At 42.0% G+C, this 16,665-nt stretch overlaps 1 protein-coding gene across 2 annotated transcripts in view; it reads left to right on the forward strand.

The window, feature by feature from the left end:
- The window catches only part of LOC128693117 (adhesion G protein-coupled receptor L3), a 305,787-nt gene that overhangs the window by 211,367 nt on the left and 77,755 nt on the right, over window positions 1–16,665 (forward strand). For both annotated transcript variants that reach the window (XM_070089532.1, XM_070089533.1), the window contains exon 18: window positions 14,044–14,147. In XM_070089532.1, coding sequence (XP_069945633.1) covers window positions 14,044–14,147 — 104 coding nt within the window. The remainder of the gene's footprint in view (window positions 1–14,043; window positions 14,148–16,665) is intronic.

Here is a 16,665-nt window from a genome sequence, read left to right on the forward strand (position 1 = left end):
TGGTATTTTATGCTAACAGTCGAAGTGCAAGAAATAAAATTAATGAACTACGTTTGGTAGCATGTGCTGGGAACTTTGCTATCATTGCATTAACTGAAACGGTATGATTTAAAGAGACGGGATATGACTGCTGAGTGTAATATTCAGGGATTTAAGTTGTTCAATGTGGATAGATGTAATGGGAAGGGGGGAGGAGTTGCATTGTATGTTCGAGAAAATATTAATTGTTGCATAAAAACAGGTATAAAAATTAGATGGAGCAGTAACAGAGCCTGTTTGGGTAGAGTTCGTGGAGGGTCAAGAAAAGCTAATTCTAGGTGTAATATACCGACCTCCAGGCTTGGATCACGATAGAGGGAGACTTCTTTGGGACGAAATTGTTAGGGCTTCTGGACACAGTAACATAGTCATAGTAGGGGACTTTAACTTTAGTCAAATTGACTGGAATTCTTTGACAGGTAATCTAGAGTCCAGTGACTTTATGGAAACAGTTCAGGACTGTTTTCTGAAACAGAGCGTAACTGAGCCTACCAGGGGTAATAATTTGCTAGACCTAGTCTTGTCAAATAAGGAAACACTCGTGAATAATCTGGAGATCACTGAAGAGCTTGGCGCAAGTGATCACAAATCCATCATTTTTAGCATTAATTGGGAATGCAAGAATAATGATAATACAGTAAAAATTCCTGATTTTCGTTCTGCCGATTATAATGGACTTAGGGAACATCTGCCTAATCTTGATTGGGGTTATCTAGCTAATGATTTTATTACATTTGTTCGCATTGCTATTGGGCCATGCGGACGTGTTGCGCAGTCGCTCCTGATTGAGTTGGCTTTTGCGCAGTTTACCTGTTTTCACTTGGATATCAAAATGGCGGAACGTACAGGACGGAGAATAAACACTATCTGCATTGAGCTGGTTCGTGATACGTTAAGTGGAGATACGATGAACGTCCTTCTCCCTAACATCATCAGGGATACATATGGAATTCCCAGTGAGGAATTGTATGGCGTCGCTCTTAATGGTTTGACAAGAATCTTCGTGAAATTTGTACGAGCCGGCTTCTACACAAGAATTGTAGAGCATTACCAGGAACAACGCATGAGTGTGAATTCAGCGATGGATGTCGTTTTACATGACGTCTCTAAGTACTTCACATGGGTGAAGGTACGAAATGTACCCTTCGAGGCCACGGCATATGGTCTACAGTAGTTTTTTAGCAGTTATGGGACAGTGCATTCTGCAACCATGGGGGTGTGGAGGGATGGTCCGTATGAAGGGCTGCCGGAGGGTTCTTACACCCTTAAAATGTCTTTAACAAGGCCTATACCATCCTATGTTACGATGATCGGTCATAGAACACAGGTTTATGTGTACTATGCTAGTCAGAGGAAAACATGTCGTCTGTGTAGCTCTTATGAGCACATGGCAGCCCAGTGTCCTAGGAGGCAGGCTCCTCGAGTTCTGGGAACTCCAATTGTGATTCAGCAGCCGTGTGATTTGGTCCCTGGCTCTGGTGCCTCGGGAGGCCGGAGGACTGACCTCTGGAGCGAGGAGGTCGAACGGGAGATGGCGGCGGCGGAGACGTGTGTCACTCTCCCAGGGGCGTCGGGGGAGTCAAAGGTGACATCTGAGGAGTCTTTAGTCCAGGAAGCTTCGACCCAGGATGGTTCATTGGCGGATGTGATCAAGGATTTTCTGGATGGGGAGGAGCCCTGTGCAGAAGGTGTCCTCAGTTTATGTGAGGACGGAGCGCTGGAGGGACAACAAATCGTGGAGGAAGACTTGAGTAAGAAAGGACTGGAGCATGTGGTGGTCGTGGAGGTACACCAGGAGGATTCGCCTGATGGTGATATGTGTGTAAGTGGAAGTTCTAGGAAAAGAACTGCTGCGTCAGAGATAGATGAGGTCATTACCCCGGGGCAGAGGCCGGGGAAGAAGTCATGGGCAGCGGTGGTGGAGCCGATGCCTCATAGTGGTAGAGGTCCGCCTGAGTTGCACAGTGGGAGAGGAAGGGGGGAGGTGACTGCACAGGAAAACTCGAGTGGCAAGGGAACACGTAATGTGAAAAGTGCAGTGAGTAAATCCCAGCGGCATAAGGGAAAGCCGCCCCTTCTATAAATTTCAGATGTGTCACGCTTAATGTTAATGGACTTAAGACTGAGGTCAAGAAAGTTTGGTTGGAGTGGTTTTTACGGCGGTTTGATGTTGACATTTGCTTTTTGCAAGAGCATAATCACAGGGCTGGATGTGAGTTGCGGGTGAAAGGATATCGGATGTATGTTACCAGTGGTTTGCAATTGAAAGGTGGGGTAGCAGTGGCGGTAAAGGAGACCAGCCCCTTGCGTGTCATCGGTTGGGAAGAGGGGGGGGTGGGAGGGTCGTGAGGGTGGATGGTGTCTGGGGTGAGAGTCGAGCTAGTTTCATAGGACTTTACATGCCAGCAACTAGTAATACCAGGGTAAAAGTAGATTTTGTCAGGGAGGTATTGCTGTATCACTTGAGAGGTTTGCCTGCTATAACAGTAATAGGAGGTTATTGGAATTGTGTGATTCGGAGTGGTGATATCGAACCGAGAGGGGCGGGTTGTGTGTGGAGTGTTCTGAGGGATGTATTGCGAGATATTGGGGTTGTTGATGTGGTGGGGAGGGGGGGATACCTAGTGGAGCACACGTCCGTCCATAGGGGATATGAGGCGCTATTGGACAGAATCTATATTAAGCAGGGTATAGATGTTGTGAGGGTGCAAACCTTCGATGTGGGGTTTTCTGATCACAGGGCGGTAATAGCAGATCTGATGTGGGATGGAGTGGTGCGTATTTATTCTGGGTACTGGAAATTAAATGTTAGGCTTCTTAAGGAGGAGGGGGAGGGGCCTTTTTTCAGTGATTGGTGGTTGCATTTTTGGAGGCTAGGGACAGGGAGATAGTTCTGTTAGATTAGTGGGAAATGCAGGCCAAACCTGAAATAGCGAATTTTTTTAAGGTTAGGGGACGAGAAGAGGCGAGGTGGCGTTTTGGGTTGCAAAATTATCTGGAGGGACAGTTGCAAGACTGTTATGCTGGGGGAGTTGGTAGGAGGGATGACATGGCCAGTCTTCGGAGTAGAACAGCTGAATTACACAATGATAGGTTTGATGCAATTAGGGTTAGAGCGGGGTTAGAGGATGTATTGTGGGGTGATAAGCCGTCCGGGTTTGTTTTACGTAAATTTCGAGACCGGCAGAGAGTAACCACCATTCTACAATTGGAGACAAGCCCTGGGGTGGGAGGGTATCCAGAGGGTCGGGTCCTATCCAATACAGAAAGTATGAGTCTCTATGCTGATAGTTGGTTTAGGGAGAAATGGAGTTGGAGGGAGGGGGGTTCCTGGGAGGGTATTTTTGGAGGGGGGTCCATAGTGTTTTAAGTGAGCAGGATAGAGTGGGGTTGGAGGGTGGTATAAGTGAGGTTGAGGTGGAAGAGGCAGTTTTAGGGATGAGTACCGGGAAAACACCAGGGATAGACGGTATACCAAATGATTTTTATAGAGCACATTGGGGGTGTATTAGGCAATGCTTTGTTAGGGTATTGGATCATATGTTAATTAGTGGGAAGTTGGACACATCGCAAAGAACGGGTGTCATAGATTTGGTGCCAAAGAAGAGGGGGGGAAGAGAGTTGAGTGCTTACCGAGCAATATCTCTGATGTGCGTAGATTACAAGGTTTTTGCGAAAATTTTGGGTAATAGACTGAAGAAGGTCATGGGGTCGGTGATACATGGGAGGAGTATGCGGGTAGGTCATGGACGTATTAGGGATTTCCTTGAGGGTAGTAGTAAGGGAGGTATTCTAGGTCTGGATTGGGAGAAAGCTTATGATTATGTGGATAGGGAATTTTTGATTGAGAGTATGGTGAGAATGGGGTTTGGAGGGAGGGTGGTGGGATGGGTGAGGACATTGTATGCGGATGCATCGATGAGAGTACAGGTAAATGGTAGGTTGGGTAGTCCTGTAAGCATGGGGAGGGGTTTAAGGCAGGGGTGTCCACTCTCCCAAATACTCTTTGCATGTATGCAGAATCCTTTCTATGTTCTGGTTGATGGTGGGATGGGAAGGATGGGGGAGAGTGGAGGCTTTTGTGGGAATATTGTTGGTTATGTAGATGATACAACTGTTTTACTTAATGAGATAGAAGATTTAAGTAAAGTGGGAAGGGTACTTGAGATTTTTGGGAATGCTACTGGGATGAGAGTTAATAAGCAGAAATCACGGTTGCTGGAGGTAGGCGCTTGGGTAGGCGGGACCTTGGGGGAGGAGTTTGGCTGGATAACTGTAGAAAGGCTAAAGATTTGTGGGATTTTGTATATGGCAGATGCACAGGAGAGCAGGAGGGTTAATTCAGAAATGGTAATGGACAGAGCTTTGAGTAGGCTCAGGAGTCTATGGGCCGGGGACGTAACCTTGCATCAAAGGGTTGTGGTGGTAAATACGCTGATTTATAGTAAGGTGTGGGGAGTGGCGGAAATTTATCCCTTACGAAGTCAGGATATTATGGAATTACAAAGAAGAGTATTAAGGTATGTGTGGGGTTATGGGAAGGCGTGGTTGGGCAAAGATGTAGTAATGACTGCGGTAAGACAGGAAGGATTGGGATTGATGGCATTAGGGTCTAGGGTGAAGGCGCTATATGTGAAGCAGAGGTATATTCGGGCAGTGGGGGAAAGGGGTCTTCGGGTGGGGGAGGTGATGGGGGATATCCACAAATGGTGGGGTGGCAGGGACTTATTGGAGTGTGAAGATATGTTGAGGTTTATGTTAAAGGTTCGCAATGTTAAAAAACTCAAGGTAAAACGGTTAGTGGGTGTGGGTCGTCGTCAGGAATCACTGCAGGGGATGGCAGTGTATCCCACATATGATTGGAGAGTGATATGGGTGGAATTTAGTAAACTGAGAATACAGGCAAGAGCGAGGGAATTAGTATATAGATTTCTTATGGGACGTTAGCATCGAAAGAGGTGCTAAGACGAATGGGTTTTGTGAGAGAGGCGTCATGCGGGTTTTGTGGGGAAGTTGAAACTGCTTTCCATGTAGTATATTTTTGTTCTGCTTTGGAGGTGGTAAGATTGTGGTTGAAGAGGGTTTTCCTTTTATTGGGGGGGGGGGACAGATATCACCCTTTAGGGCTTTAATGTTAGATATGGGAGGGATGCCCAACGAGGTGGGGAGGGCTATCAGATACGTAATAGATGATTACTTGTATGTCTCTTGGGGGATGAGGGAGGTGGAGGGAAACATTAGGATAAAAGCGTTGGCGGCGTGTTTTTATAGGACAGCGTGTAGGAACAAACAATTATATGGGGGAAGGTGGGTAACTAGTTTTCCTGAGGGATATCGTGGACTTACTGTTGAACGTCTACTCAGCTTGGTGACGGGGTGAGAGGCAAGGGGTTAGTCTCTTCAGTGGTGTGTCCTCTTGGAGTGATTGGAAGCCTGATGCGGAAGGTTGACTGGTTGCAAGGTGGTTGATGTGGGTAAAGTTTATTTGCAGGGAGCCGTCGGGGGCTCCGGGGTATGTAGACCTTATGAATTTTGTAAAACCACAGAGTTAAAAGTTGTATGTGATTTTCTGTTTTTTTTTTCTTTTATTGTTATAAGAACCATTTTATATAGGGGGTTTATATTCATATGTATATGTGAGGATATGTTTTATATATTCGAATCTGATGATAGCTTTATCCTTGTCATACGTCTTTTTTTATCGTGTTGAAGGGGTACATTATGGACTATGAACGAGAATATATAGGTATTTTATGGGGTTTATATATACCCTTCATTTTGTATGGAAGGTCATATTATATACTGAGTGTTAATCGGTAACATTAACTTTGTGTGTGTGTAGGTGTTTTTGTGGGAACCAATGTCTTAGGTATAGTTCTGTTATTGGATGTAATATATTTTTAGTTTATTTGGTGACTAGTCATTTAGCGTTTTATTTCTATGTATAATCCAGTTTGTTTTGTACGAACACATGTGCACATACACGTATGTGTGTATATGCATGCGTATATATATACATATACATATGATTGTAGGACTTGTTCCTACATGTTTCATAATGACTCCGACTGTTTGTTTGGAAGTCGGTATATTTTTTTTTTCCATAAATTGGTTGGGTTATTTCAGTAGAATTTTGTTATATCAATGTGTTAAAATGTATTTTGTGTGTACCTGACATTGTCTGCCACTTCTGTTATGGATGTTATATATTTAGTTTATTTAGTGATAAGTCATTTTGCGTATTTTTTCGTCTATAATCCAGTCTGTTCTGTAAGAACACATGTGCACATACATGTATGTGTATATGTGCATGTGTATGTATATACATATATATATATATATATATATATATATATATATATATATATATATATATATATATATATATATATATATATATATATATATATATATATATATATATATATATATACATGATTATAGAACTTATTCCTACATGTTTTATAATGACTCCGACGTTTTGATAAATTAGACACATGTGCAACTCTTGGGTATCTTTATTGAGGACATCAATAAAGATACCCAAGAGTTGCACATGTGTCTAATTTATCAACATGTCAGTTCTCTGAACCATTCATCTACAACTCCGACGTTTTGTTTAGTAGTCGGTATGTTTTTTTCCGTAAACTGATTGGGTTTATTTCAGTAGAATTTTGTTATATCAATGTGTTAAAATGTATTTTGTTTTTTGTGTGTGTACTGACATCGTCTGCCACGGTTTTTTGATTTGCTAATTGTCGGCTTGTGTTTTTTTTTTCTTATTATGGTTTATGTGTATGTTGCTTTTAAATAAAAAATATAAAAAAAAAAAATTTCTTGGGTAGCATTGAGGGTTGGGTTGGGCAAATGTTTTGTTGGTCGGATGAATTGTAAAGGACCTGCCTAGTATGGGCCAACAGGCCTGCTGCAGTGTTCCTCCTTTCTTATGTTCTTATGAACCCGTTCAGTGAAGTCTTGAGAGTGACGGAGGTAGGCAGGAGAAAAAGTGTGTGATGAATGGTTTGAAAAATCGACAAGTTGAAGATTGAGACACTTATGCAACATATGGGAATCTTTATTCAGGAAACGTTTCGCCACACAGTGGCTTCATCAGTCCAATACAAAGAGGAAGGCGTAAGGAGAGGAGGAGAATGAGGTAATCAGTCCCTCAACCTGGAGTCGATGTGTTCAGTCCATCAATCTTGTAGAATGTACAGCAAGGGGCTGTCTTTGGCACCTTAGTGATTTCTTAAGTCATGATGTTATGAACCTAGAGCCTAGTACTCTGAGTTTGTATTTTTTCCCTGTGATCGGCAGTATCACAGACATAGCTGTCAGCCAGAGTCGACACACAAGTATGATCCTACGCTAGTAGTGTGCCGTTCTTCCAGGGATAGACTGTGATCCTGTCGGGGAGGTTAACCGAACCACCTTTACTCACAACCAACTGACTAGTGTTCAGTCAAACGAGACAGCAGACAGTAGACAGTAGACAGTAGACAGCGGACAGCAGATAGTAGACAGCAGACAGTAGACAGCAGACAGTAGACAGTAGACAGCAGATAGTAGACAGCAGACAGTAGGCAGTAGACAGCAGACAGTAGACATCAGACAGAAGACATCAGACAGTAGACGGCAGACAGTAGACAGCAGACAGCAGACAGCAGACAGTAGACAGCAGACAGCAGACAGTAGACAGCAGACAGTAGACAGCAGACAGCAGACAGCAGACAGCAGACAGCAGACAGTAGACAGCAGACAGTAGACAGTAGACAGCAGACAGCAGACAGCAGACAGCAGACAGTAGACAGCAGACAGCAGACAGTAGACAGCAGACAGCATATAGTAGACAGCAGACAGTAGACAGCAGAGAGTAGACAACAGACAGCAGAAGCAGACAGCAGACAGTAGGGCTAGAGTTGGTTCAAGACACTTGCGGATGGTAGCAAGTGTCACTGTGGATTCTGGACATTTTGTTGACTTTAGAATATTATTACCTAGCAATAACACGGCATATTTCATGGGGAATCTCTCAGATACACATACAATTATATATCCTGTATAATATTTAATAATATTTACCGTCCACAAAAATTTTATGCAAAGGGATAGAGGCTACAGCTCCCCCACATGCTTTTAACAATACGGAGGAATTTAATGAGGTCTCAGAAGTTGGAAGTACTCCCTCTCTTAAGAGGGAACAATAAGTCACGGTATCCCTGGAGGTGGATACCCTAATTTTAATATCATTCTCCTTAAAGGAGATGTGGCATGTACTATAATATGGTGCCATGCAGTCATCTATTTCTTGCTGGTTTGTATGTCAAGGAAGTACATTAATTTTCCCCGAAGGTTGGGGGCCTATTCAACTTACTACTTACCGCTAGATTAACTAATCTGGGGCAGTTTAATTTTACATGGCCGGGTTTGCGGCAGTGGAAACAAACTATAGATTCCGGTTTTGGTCTGGCCTCCTGTTGACTTTGTGGCGACGCCATTCACTATACTGACTTCGTGACTGATGTCCTTGTTCTCCATGCTGACTGCGAACCTGAAGATGTTCTTCACAATACTGACCTTTTGGTTGGTGCCGTTGTTCACTTCCAGCCTCCAACTTCTTTCTCCAGTCAGGAATCCGTCCACGACGATTTCTATTCATACCTGGTTGTTGGGTTGTTGGGAAGGAAGATTAGACCGCTCGGAAAAGGAGTGGTTGGCCTGGTTGTCTCTAATGTAGATGCCAATGAATGGTCTTCGAGAAACACCCGAACCTATAGTCCAACAGATTCAAGGAAATTATCCATCAGAATAAGCTGTACTAACTCAATATAATTAGTGACACCACTGGCCTTGTAACACTTTGTGAAATTCTTTGCCTTCTCTCGAACAAAGTCTACATGAGACTGACCCAGTTGACGCTTGCACAGTTTGATTTCCCTCATGTACTTGGCGGGAATTCACTGATATGCACCAATAACAGTTGTTTTAACAGCCTGGTTGTCAGCGAAGTCCTCATCAACCAACCTACCTGCACTTTGCCGTACAACGCTGTGTGCACAAGTGCTGCCCAGTGCTCCACTGGCCATCTTAATGCATGAGCCTGATTTTCGAATGCCTCGAAAATGTGTTCAGGCTCAGTATCAATAAAACTAGATAATAGCAGCACCGCTTTCTGCTCAATAAACTTTTCACCAACATTCTGACGAAACTTCCTCCTCGCCTTCTCTCTGGCAAACGCCTCTTTGGTAAATACACGTTACTCTCTGGTAGTTTCAAGATTGAGTTTGGCCAACTCGAGTACCAACGAAGATGACTTGAACTGAGAGAAACCAAACTCACCATCTGCTTCATGAAATTTCTGGTCTAGTTATCCCTCCCACATTACGAAGAAACCGAAGAGGAGATCGGCGATAAATAGCCCCTGTAGAAGCAGAAACCTTAGTTTGGTACGCTTCATCCTTTAATTTGTAACGAATACTTGCACGAAGCTGTGCAGCAGTAAGAATTCGTTGATATTTTATGCCAATGGAACGAGCAATTCGCCAGCAACGCTGTAGAGATAGTCGGAGCAAATTTAGTAGAGTATACTCAGACACACGTCGCCTAACACGTGTTGATGGCTTAACTCATTATAACAAAACACTGTTTGCAATACATGTAATATGCAGCAATAGCACAGTACGACTTACAGGATGCCACAATGACGAAAGCGTTAGCAAGAGACAATCTGACTACACTACGACCAGCTCCAGCTCCCGGACAGAGCTTCCATATTACGAACACAGGCGTTTTATGGCCTGCATAACTGGTGGTAATGGGATCTGGTGGAACAATGAAAACCCAACAACAGTATATGACTTGAATTTTCCTTCACCAAATATAAACAGCTGATATTTACAATTACTTACACTATGTACAATATGCGCAGTAATGTAATATTAAGTGTACAACACGGTGAACAAGAAAGCAAAAGCAAGAGCCAGAGAATGCATCATGTACAACCAGCAACCCAGACAATTCTGTCAATTTACGTGTCACAAGTGAGCCACGTTACTTCACAGCTTTGGCAGACTTTTCTGTGATTAGCAGACGAAAGGGCCCCTAATGATCAATAAATCCTTACCACCTGGTTCGCTGGTTCGGAGGCAGCCTATATGGGAGTGTTACATACGCCGAATAAAATGTAACATACTTGTAGCATGCCATATGGAGGATACGTTGAGACAAGTGCCCCTTACATACATCACAGCAGCGAGTATGTTCTACACGTTTTCAGCAATGGGATTATCCCAGCTTGACTGCTTGTAGGCCTGGAGTGCAACGGGTTTTGGCACTGGAACAGTAAGTTTCTACCACTCCATAATTCCTTTAGCGCAGCTGAGATTTTTGTACCCCTGCTACACCACTTAGGTCATCTGGGAGAATCTTCTTTGCTACTGTAACTTGTCTGATGCTATTGTAAAGAATAAGATAGCTGGCAGGGCAGTTTGGAGCATTATACATGTTCCCAGTCTAAGTCTGACTAGAAGTTAGGCTTGCATCCACTGTCCATATTCAAGGAAAAGGTTCAGAACACTTTCCAAGGGTATCATAGGCCTTGAGTGTGTGACTGTTGAAGACTGGGAAGCATCTCAAGAAGTAGGTCAGTTCTGGGAGGGACATGCACCTGGTAAGTAGGACCAAGGCACTGTGTGCATCAGTTTTTCTAATACTGCCTTCCATCATCCTGAGGTCTAAGATTTTTTTACCTAGGATCAGATCATTGGCATTGACCCAAGAGGAGCGCCATATATTCTCAATGATTTTGGAGTTGGAAGAACCTTTTCACATCTGGCTGGGCTTAATTGTAAATCTAGGCTGTCTCCTACGAGGGATTTCATAGTGCCAGGCAAAGTGCCTTAATTCAAAAACCAAATGACCAGACAAAAAATGAGTGGGAGGAGGGGAGTTGGCCACATATTGCACACCTTTACATGAATTGACTTAATGTTCATCAAACAGGAGCCAAGAAGTACAACTATAACATATAACATGATTAAATGAGTAAGTAGAAGGAAGTGAAATGTCTGAAAACCCCACCTTGAACAATATCCTTTCTAAGTTAACTGCACTGACAAAATCCAATTTAATCAGGACTGTTCTATTTTTCATGTTACTAATGTTGGCAGGTAAGACACATAGGCAACAGTTAGGCAACTTTATTTCGAAACGTTTCGCCTACACAGTAGGCTTCTTCAGTCGAATACAGAAAGTAGGCAGGAACAGTAGAGATGTGGAGATGATGTAATCAGTCCATCACCCTTGAAGTCGTAGATTTGAGGTTGAAGTCGTAGATTTGAGGTTGAAGTCGTAGATTTGAGGTTGTCAGCCCCTCTGCCTGGAGAAGTTCAGTTCCATTGTCAGGAACTATCTGATGTTACTAATGTATACCCGTGGTGCGTGGCCACCTGCCTTACAGCCCTGTTGAACCCAAAAATCGAGCCGATTGAATACAGAAACGAGACAGCCTCGCTTTTCACAGTTCTCAGTAGTATACCCAAAAGGCAACAATGGCTCAACCAAGACTGATAAATCTCCCCCCAAAACGCTGAGGCGAATGACTAACTGTTTCCGATCACTAAATCAAGAATGATAGATTATAAATGGTTAGGCAAACGTCTTAGTGTTTGTGCAAGGCTAACACTTCTAACACAATCAGAAGCATTAAAAAAATATCAAGGTTTAATGTTGTGAATAATTGTTTCAGTTGGGAATAAATGTAGCCTGAATAAGCCTTTGCTTGTATTGTTTTATAATATTTTTTCAATTATATACCTTTCTATTGCTAACAAGCTTGGAGACTACAAATCAAGCTCTGAGGATCAAGTAAACTGTTAAAACCATCGCGAAAGATGATACAAGAGGTGAGATGCGGTCTCTGAAGGAAATATTGCATAATGAACAATTTGGTAATTTTGTAAACCACTTTTAACCGAGTCTGTATAACCCCTGACTCGGGTTGTACAAGGCATGACCATCATGTTTTAAAAGAGAGAATTCGATTCCTTCTTTCTTTTAAATGAGCTGTTTAGCACAACGACCTGAGCAGACGCCTACCTCGGAGGAAGATGACCATCACTAACATTGTTCAAAATTGCACTCTACTCTTGCACCATTCTAACAGACTTATGCTGGGACTGCGTAGTTTCCAGCAATTTATTCCCTTATTGTATATATAAGGAAGAAATAGTACAGCTTTACTGTGCTAGACAGTATGTTCTCACATTCCTCTAACATAGGAAGGTAGCACCTCCAAGCAGTGCTTTTGTGATTTCTCACACAGATAAAACAGGTGAAATCACAATGTGCAGAAAAACCACTGTGAAAAAATATTGAAATTCCAAGTGCTTGTGTGATTTCTCACATTATAAATGTAGTAATAGGATAGTACAGCGTAAATAATTGTTGATACAGAATTATTGTGTATAAGTTTAGTGACATAACACTATAATGCACCAAGTTATAAACACAGCAGGTTAATAATACAGCACTACAGTGCACCAAGTTATTAACACAGCAGGTTAATAATACAGCACTACAGTGCACCAAGTTATTAACACAGCAGGTTAATAATACAGCACTACAGTGCACCAAGTTATTAACACAGCAGGTTAATAATACAGCACTACAGTGCACCAAGTTATTAAAACAGCAGGTTAATAATACAGCACTACAGTGCACCAAGTTATTAACACAGCAGGTTAATAATACAGCACTACAGTGCACCAAGTTATTAACACAGCAGGTTAATAATACAGCACTACAGTGCACCAAGTTATTAACACAGCAGGTTAATAATACAGCACTACAGTGCACCAAGTTATTAACACAGCAGGTTAATAATACAGCACTACAGTGCACCAAGGTATTAACACAGCAGGTTAATAATACAGCACTACAGTGCACCAAGTTATTAACACAGCACTACAGTGCACCAAGTTACTAACACAGCACTAAAGTGTGCCAAGTTACTAACACAGCACTAAACTGTGCCAAGTTACTAACACAGCACTAAAGTGTGCCAAGTTACTAACACAGCACTAAACTGTGCCAAGTTACTAACACAGCACTAAAGTGTGCCAAGTTACTAACACAGCACTAAAGTGTGCCAAGTTACTAACACAGCACTAAAGTGTGCCAAGTTACTAACACAGCACTAAAGTGTGCCAAGTTACTAACACAGCACTAAACTGTGCCAAGTTACTAACACAGCACTAAAGTGTGCCAAGTTACTAACACAGCACTAAACTGTGCCAAGTTACTAACACAGCACTAAAGTGTGCCAAGTTACTAACACAGCACTAAAGTGTGCCAAGTTACTAACACAGCACTAAAGTGTGCCAAGTTACTATCACGGCACTACCATGTACCAAGCTATTAACACAGCACTACAGTGAACCAAATTACAAACACAGCACTACAGTGAACCAGGTTACTAACAGCAGTGAACCTAGTTATTAACACAACACTACAGTGAACCAAGTTACAAACACAGCACTACAGTGAACCAAGTTACTGACACAATACAATGAACCAAGTTACTAACACAGCACTACAGTGAACCAAATTACTGACACGGCACTATAGTGAATCAAGTTAGTAACACAGCACTACAGTGAACTAAGTTACTGACACATCACTAAAGTGTGCCAAGTTACTGGCAGAGCAGTACAATGAACGAAGTTACTAACACAGCACTAAAGTGAACCAAGTTATTACCACAACACTACAGTGAACCAAGTTACTGACACAACACTACAGTGAACCAAGTTACTGACACAACACTACAGTGAACCAAGTTACTGACACAACACTACAGTGAACCAAGTTACTGACACAACACTACAGTGAACCAAGTTACTGACACAACACTACAGTGAACCAAGTTACTGACACAGCTCAACAATGAACTAAACAGCTGATAAAGCTTTACAGAGTACTATGTAACTCATTCCTTCATTACAGTGACCCCAGCAAGGCTAGTAATGTGTCTGAGATTTCGGCCACGTTGCAAGCCAACAGTCCCATCATCGGATCCACTGTTAAAGAACCATTCACATGGAAATCTGGTAAGTGCTAAATTATTTAACTAAGATCTTATGCGCTTGATGTTGTAATTCCCATAGTCCGGAAAGTACTACATGACTTTCATATGACTAATCTTGCCTTGTCGGTAGACTGATTTTAGAACAACTGAGACGTTAACCTAAAAAAAATGTGATTTCTTTGAAAAATTCTCAAATAATTCCTTAAAATTTAAATTTAAAATAAATAGTTAATAAAAAAAAAGTATCAGAATTTACATTAATAATAGATTATTTTCTTTGAGCTGAAAAATAGATCTAGATCTTTTGTGTTGTCATGAAACATCATCAAGAACTTGCAGTGTTACACTGGTGAGTAGAACGTCCAACCAGATTCGTTCATGGAAATGACTCTCTTCAGAATACCATAAATGGGTGCTGGGCAGAGTGCCAAGTGCCAGAAAATGCAGGCAGTATAACAAAGCATATAATCATAAAGCATGTAGAGCCCATAATCACTGAATAAGTGGTAATGACTTGGCGACCACAACATTAGTGACATTGTTGAGGAAAATGCTACAAGTCAAAGATTAAATAGTGGACTGTAGGGGGACGTATGGTGAAAGACAGCTTTCACCTACACAGCCATCCCTGCAGGCGATGCCTTGAGAAGCTGTCTTATGCACTACCTTACGGGCTGGAAAATAATTTATTATGGGTGAGTAGAATTATCCATAGGGGGTATTATGTCAGCATATCTCAGAAACAGATTGCTGACTGGAATACTCACGTGTGTAGACTCAAAAGTCCGCACCTCACTGCCGACTAATGGATGACTTCAAACCCCTTCCGACACAAGAACTGCGCAGTCCCCTGTATGACAAGATAGTTTGAAACCTACCTTGCTCTTGTAGCATGAGCTATGGTGTTTACACCTTCAGCAGGTATCGGTGACTTGATAAAAGCTAGTGTCCTTGAATGTCCACGTCTTCCACAGTCTGAGAATACTCACACTGGTACACTATGTTTCTCAAGGTTTGTCTTTATTATTCGCAATCTTATCGCTAAAGAAGCTGATCACACTTCTCTGTAAGTGTTTAGATGTGTTCTTTGAGATACTTTTATGCATAAAAACGCACGGATCAGTGTTCTTTATTCGTTATCCCGGTGTCAATATGTCCCTTAGCAGGGTCAAAACAATGATCACTACCATCCTTGATAATATTGCACCAGTTAAAGAGGTTAGGATTAAACGAAGAACTGAACCCTGGATGAATACTGAGATATTAGATAATATGAAATTCAGAGACCAGCTGCTAAAAAGATTTAAAGCAAACAGACAGGATATTGCAGCACTAAATGAATTCCAAAGGGTGAGGAACAGAGTACAGAGACTTATAAAAGGAGCAAAGGCAAAGCACTATTGCTCAAAAATTAAAGAGTATAAGCATAACCCCAGAAAGCTCTGGCAACAACTAAAACAGTTGGGGTATAGCCATAAGCCAGTAGATAGGTCTAACATAGTACTCACTATCGATAATGAGGTATGCCACGAAACATCTAAGGTGGCAAATTGCTTTAATTCCTACTACACATCTGTTGCATCAACACTAGTAAGTAAACTACCAGCTGCATCAACTACCTTTAACACAGACTCTGATAAGTTTCAAACATACTATACCAATAAAGGGGTAACCCCAAACAGTTGTCAACTAGTAAGTGTATCTCATGACTTCATTCAAAAAGAACTAAGCAGGTTAAACCCAACTAAGAGCACAGGCCCTGATAACATCCCGTCTAAGTTCCTAAAAGATGGTGCTTCTGAACTGTCAATCCCTATTGCCCAGCCTAGATAGAACAAGTGATCTGAAGAGTGTCATCATAGGCTTGGCCTCCCTAGTTTTGAAGGTTCTCATTATCCATCCTGTCATTTTTCTAGCAGATGCGATTGATACAATGTTATGGTCCTTGAAGGTGAGATCCTCCGACATGATCACTCCCAGGTCTTTGACATTGGTGTTTCGCTCTATTTTTTGGCCAGAATTTGTTTTGTACTCTGATGAAGATTTAATTTCCTCGTGTTTACCATATCTGAGTAATTGAAATTTCTCATCGTTGAACTTCATATTGTTTTCTGCAGCCCACTGAAAGATTTGGTTGATGTCCACCTGGAGCCTTGCAGTGTCTGCAATGGAAGACACTGTCATGCAGATTATACCTAATATAAATGACTATAATTTCTTGTAGAAACGTCGTAGAACATTCATTCTGGTACCATTGTGTTGCCAAAGAGTTAAGCTATTTTTCGGTATAAATAACTCAATTTCCATAATTTTTCGATTCTTTTTTGAGAGCGCGCGGAAAATTCCCATACAGCCCCCTAAGGTAAGAGATTGATTTTCTCGTATTTAAACTACACTCTTGCAACACTGATCACTTGCAAAGAACCAAGTGACCATGTAACTGGTACATGCTGGTTAAATATCTGCTTGTAATTACTTGATGTAGCAGTAAACAAGATACTTGCCCCTTCTGAGAGGGCTGGGCCCCTAAGGGCCCATAT

This window comes from Cherax quadricarinatus, chromosome 28 (genome assembly GCF_038502225.1).
Source record: "Cherax quadricarinatus isolate ZL_2023a chromosome 28, ASM3850222v1, whole genome shotgun sequence".
Classification (NCBI taxonomy): domain Eukaryota; kingdom Metazoa; phylum Arthropoda; class Malacostraca; order Decapoda; family Parastacidae; genus Cherax; species Cherax quadricarinatus.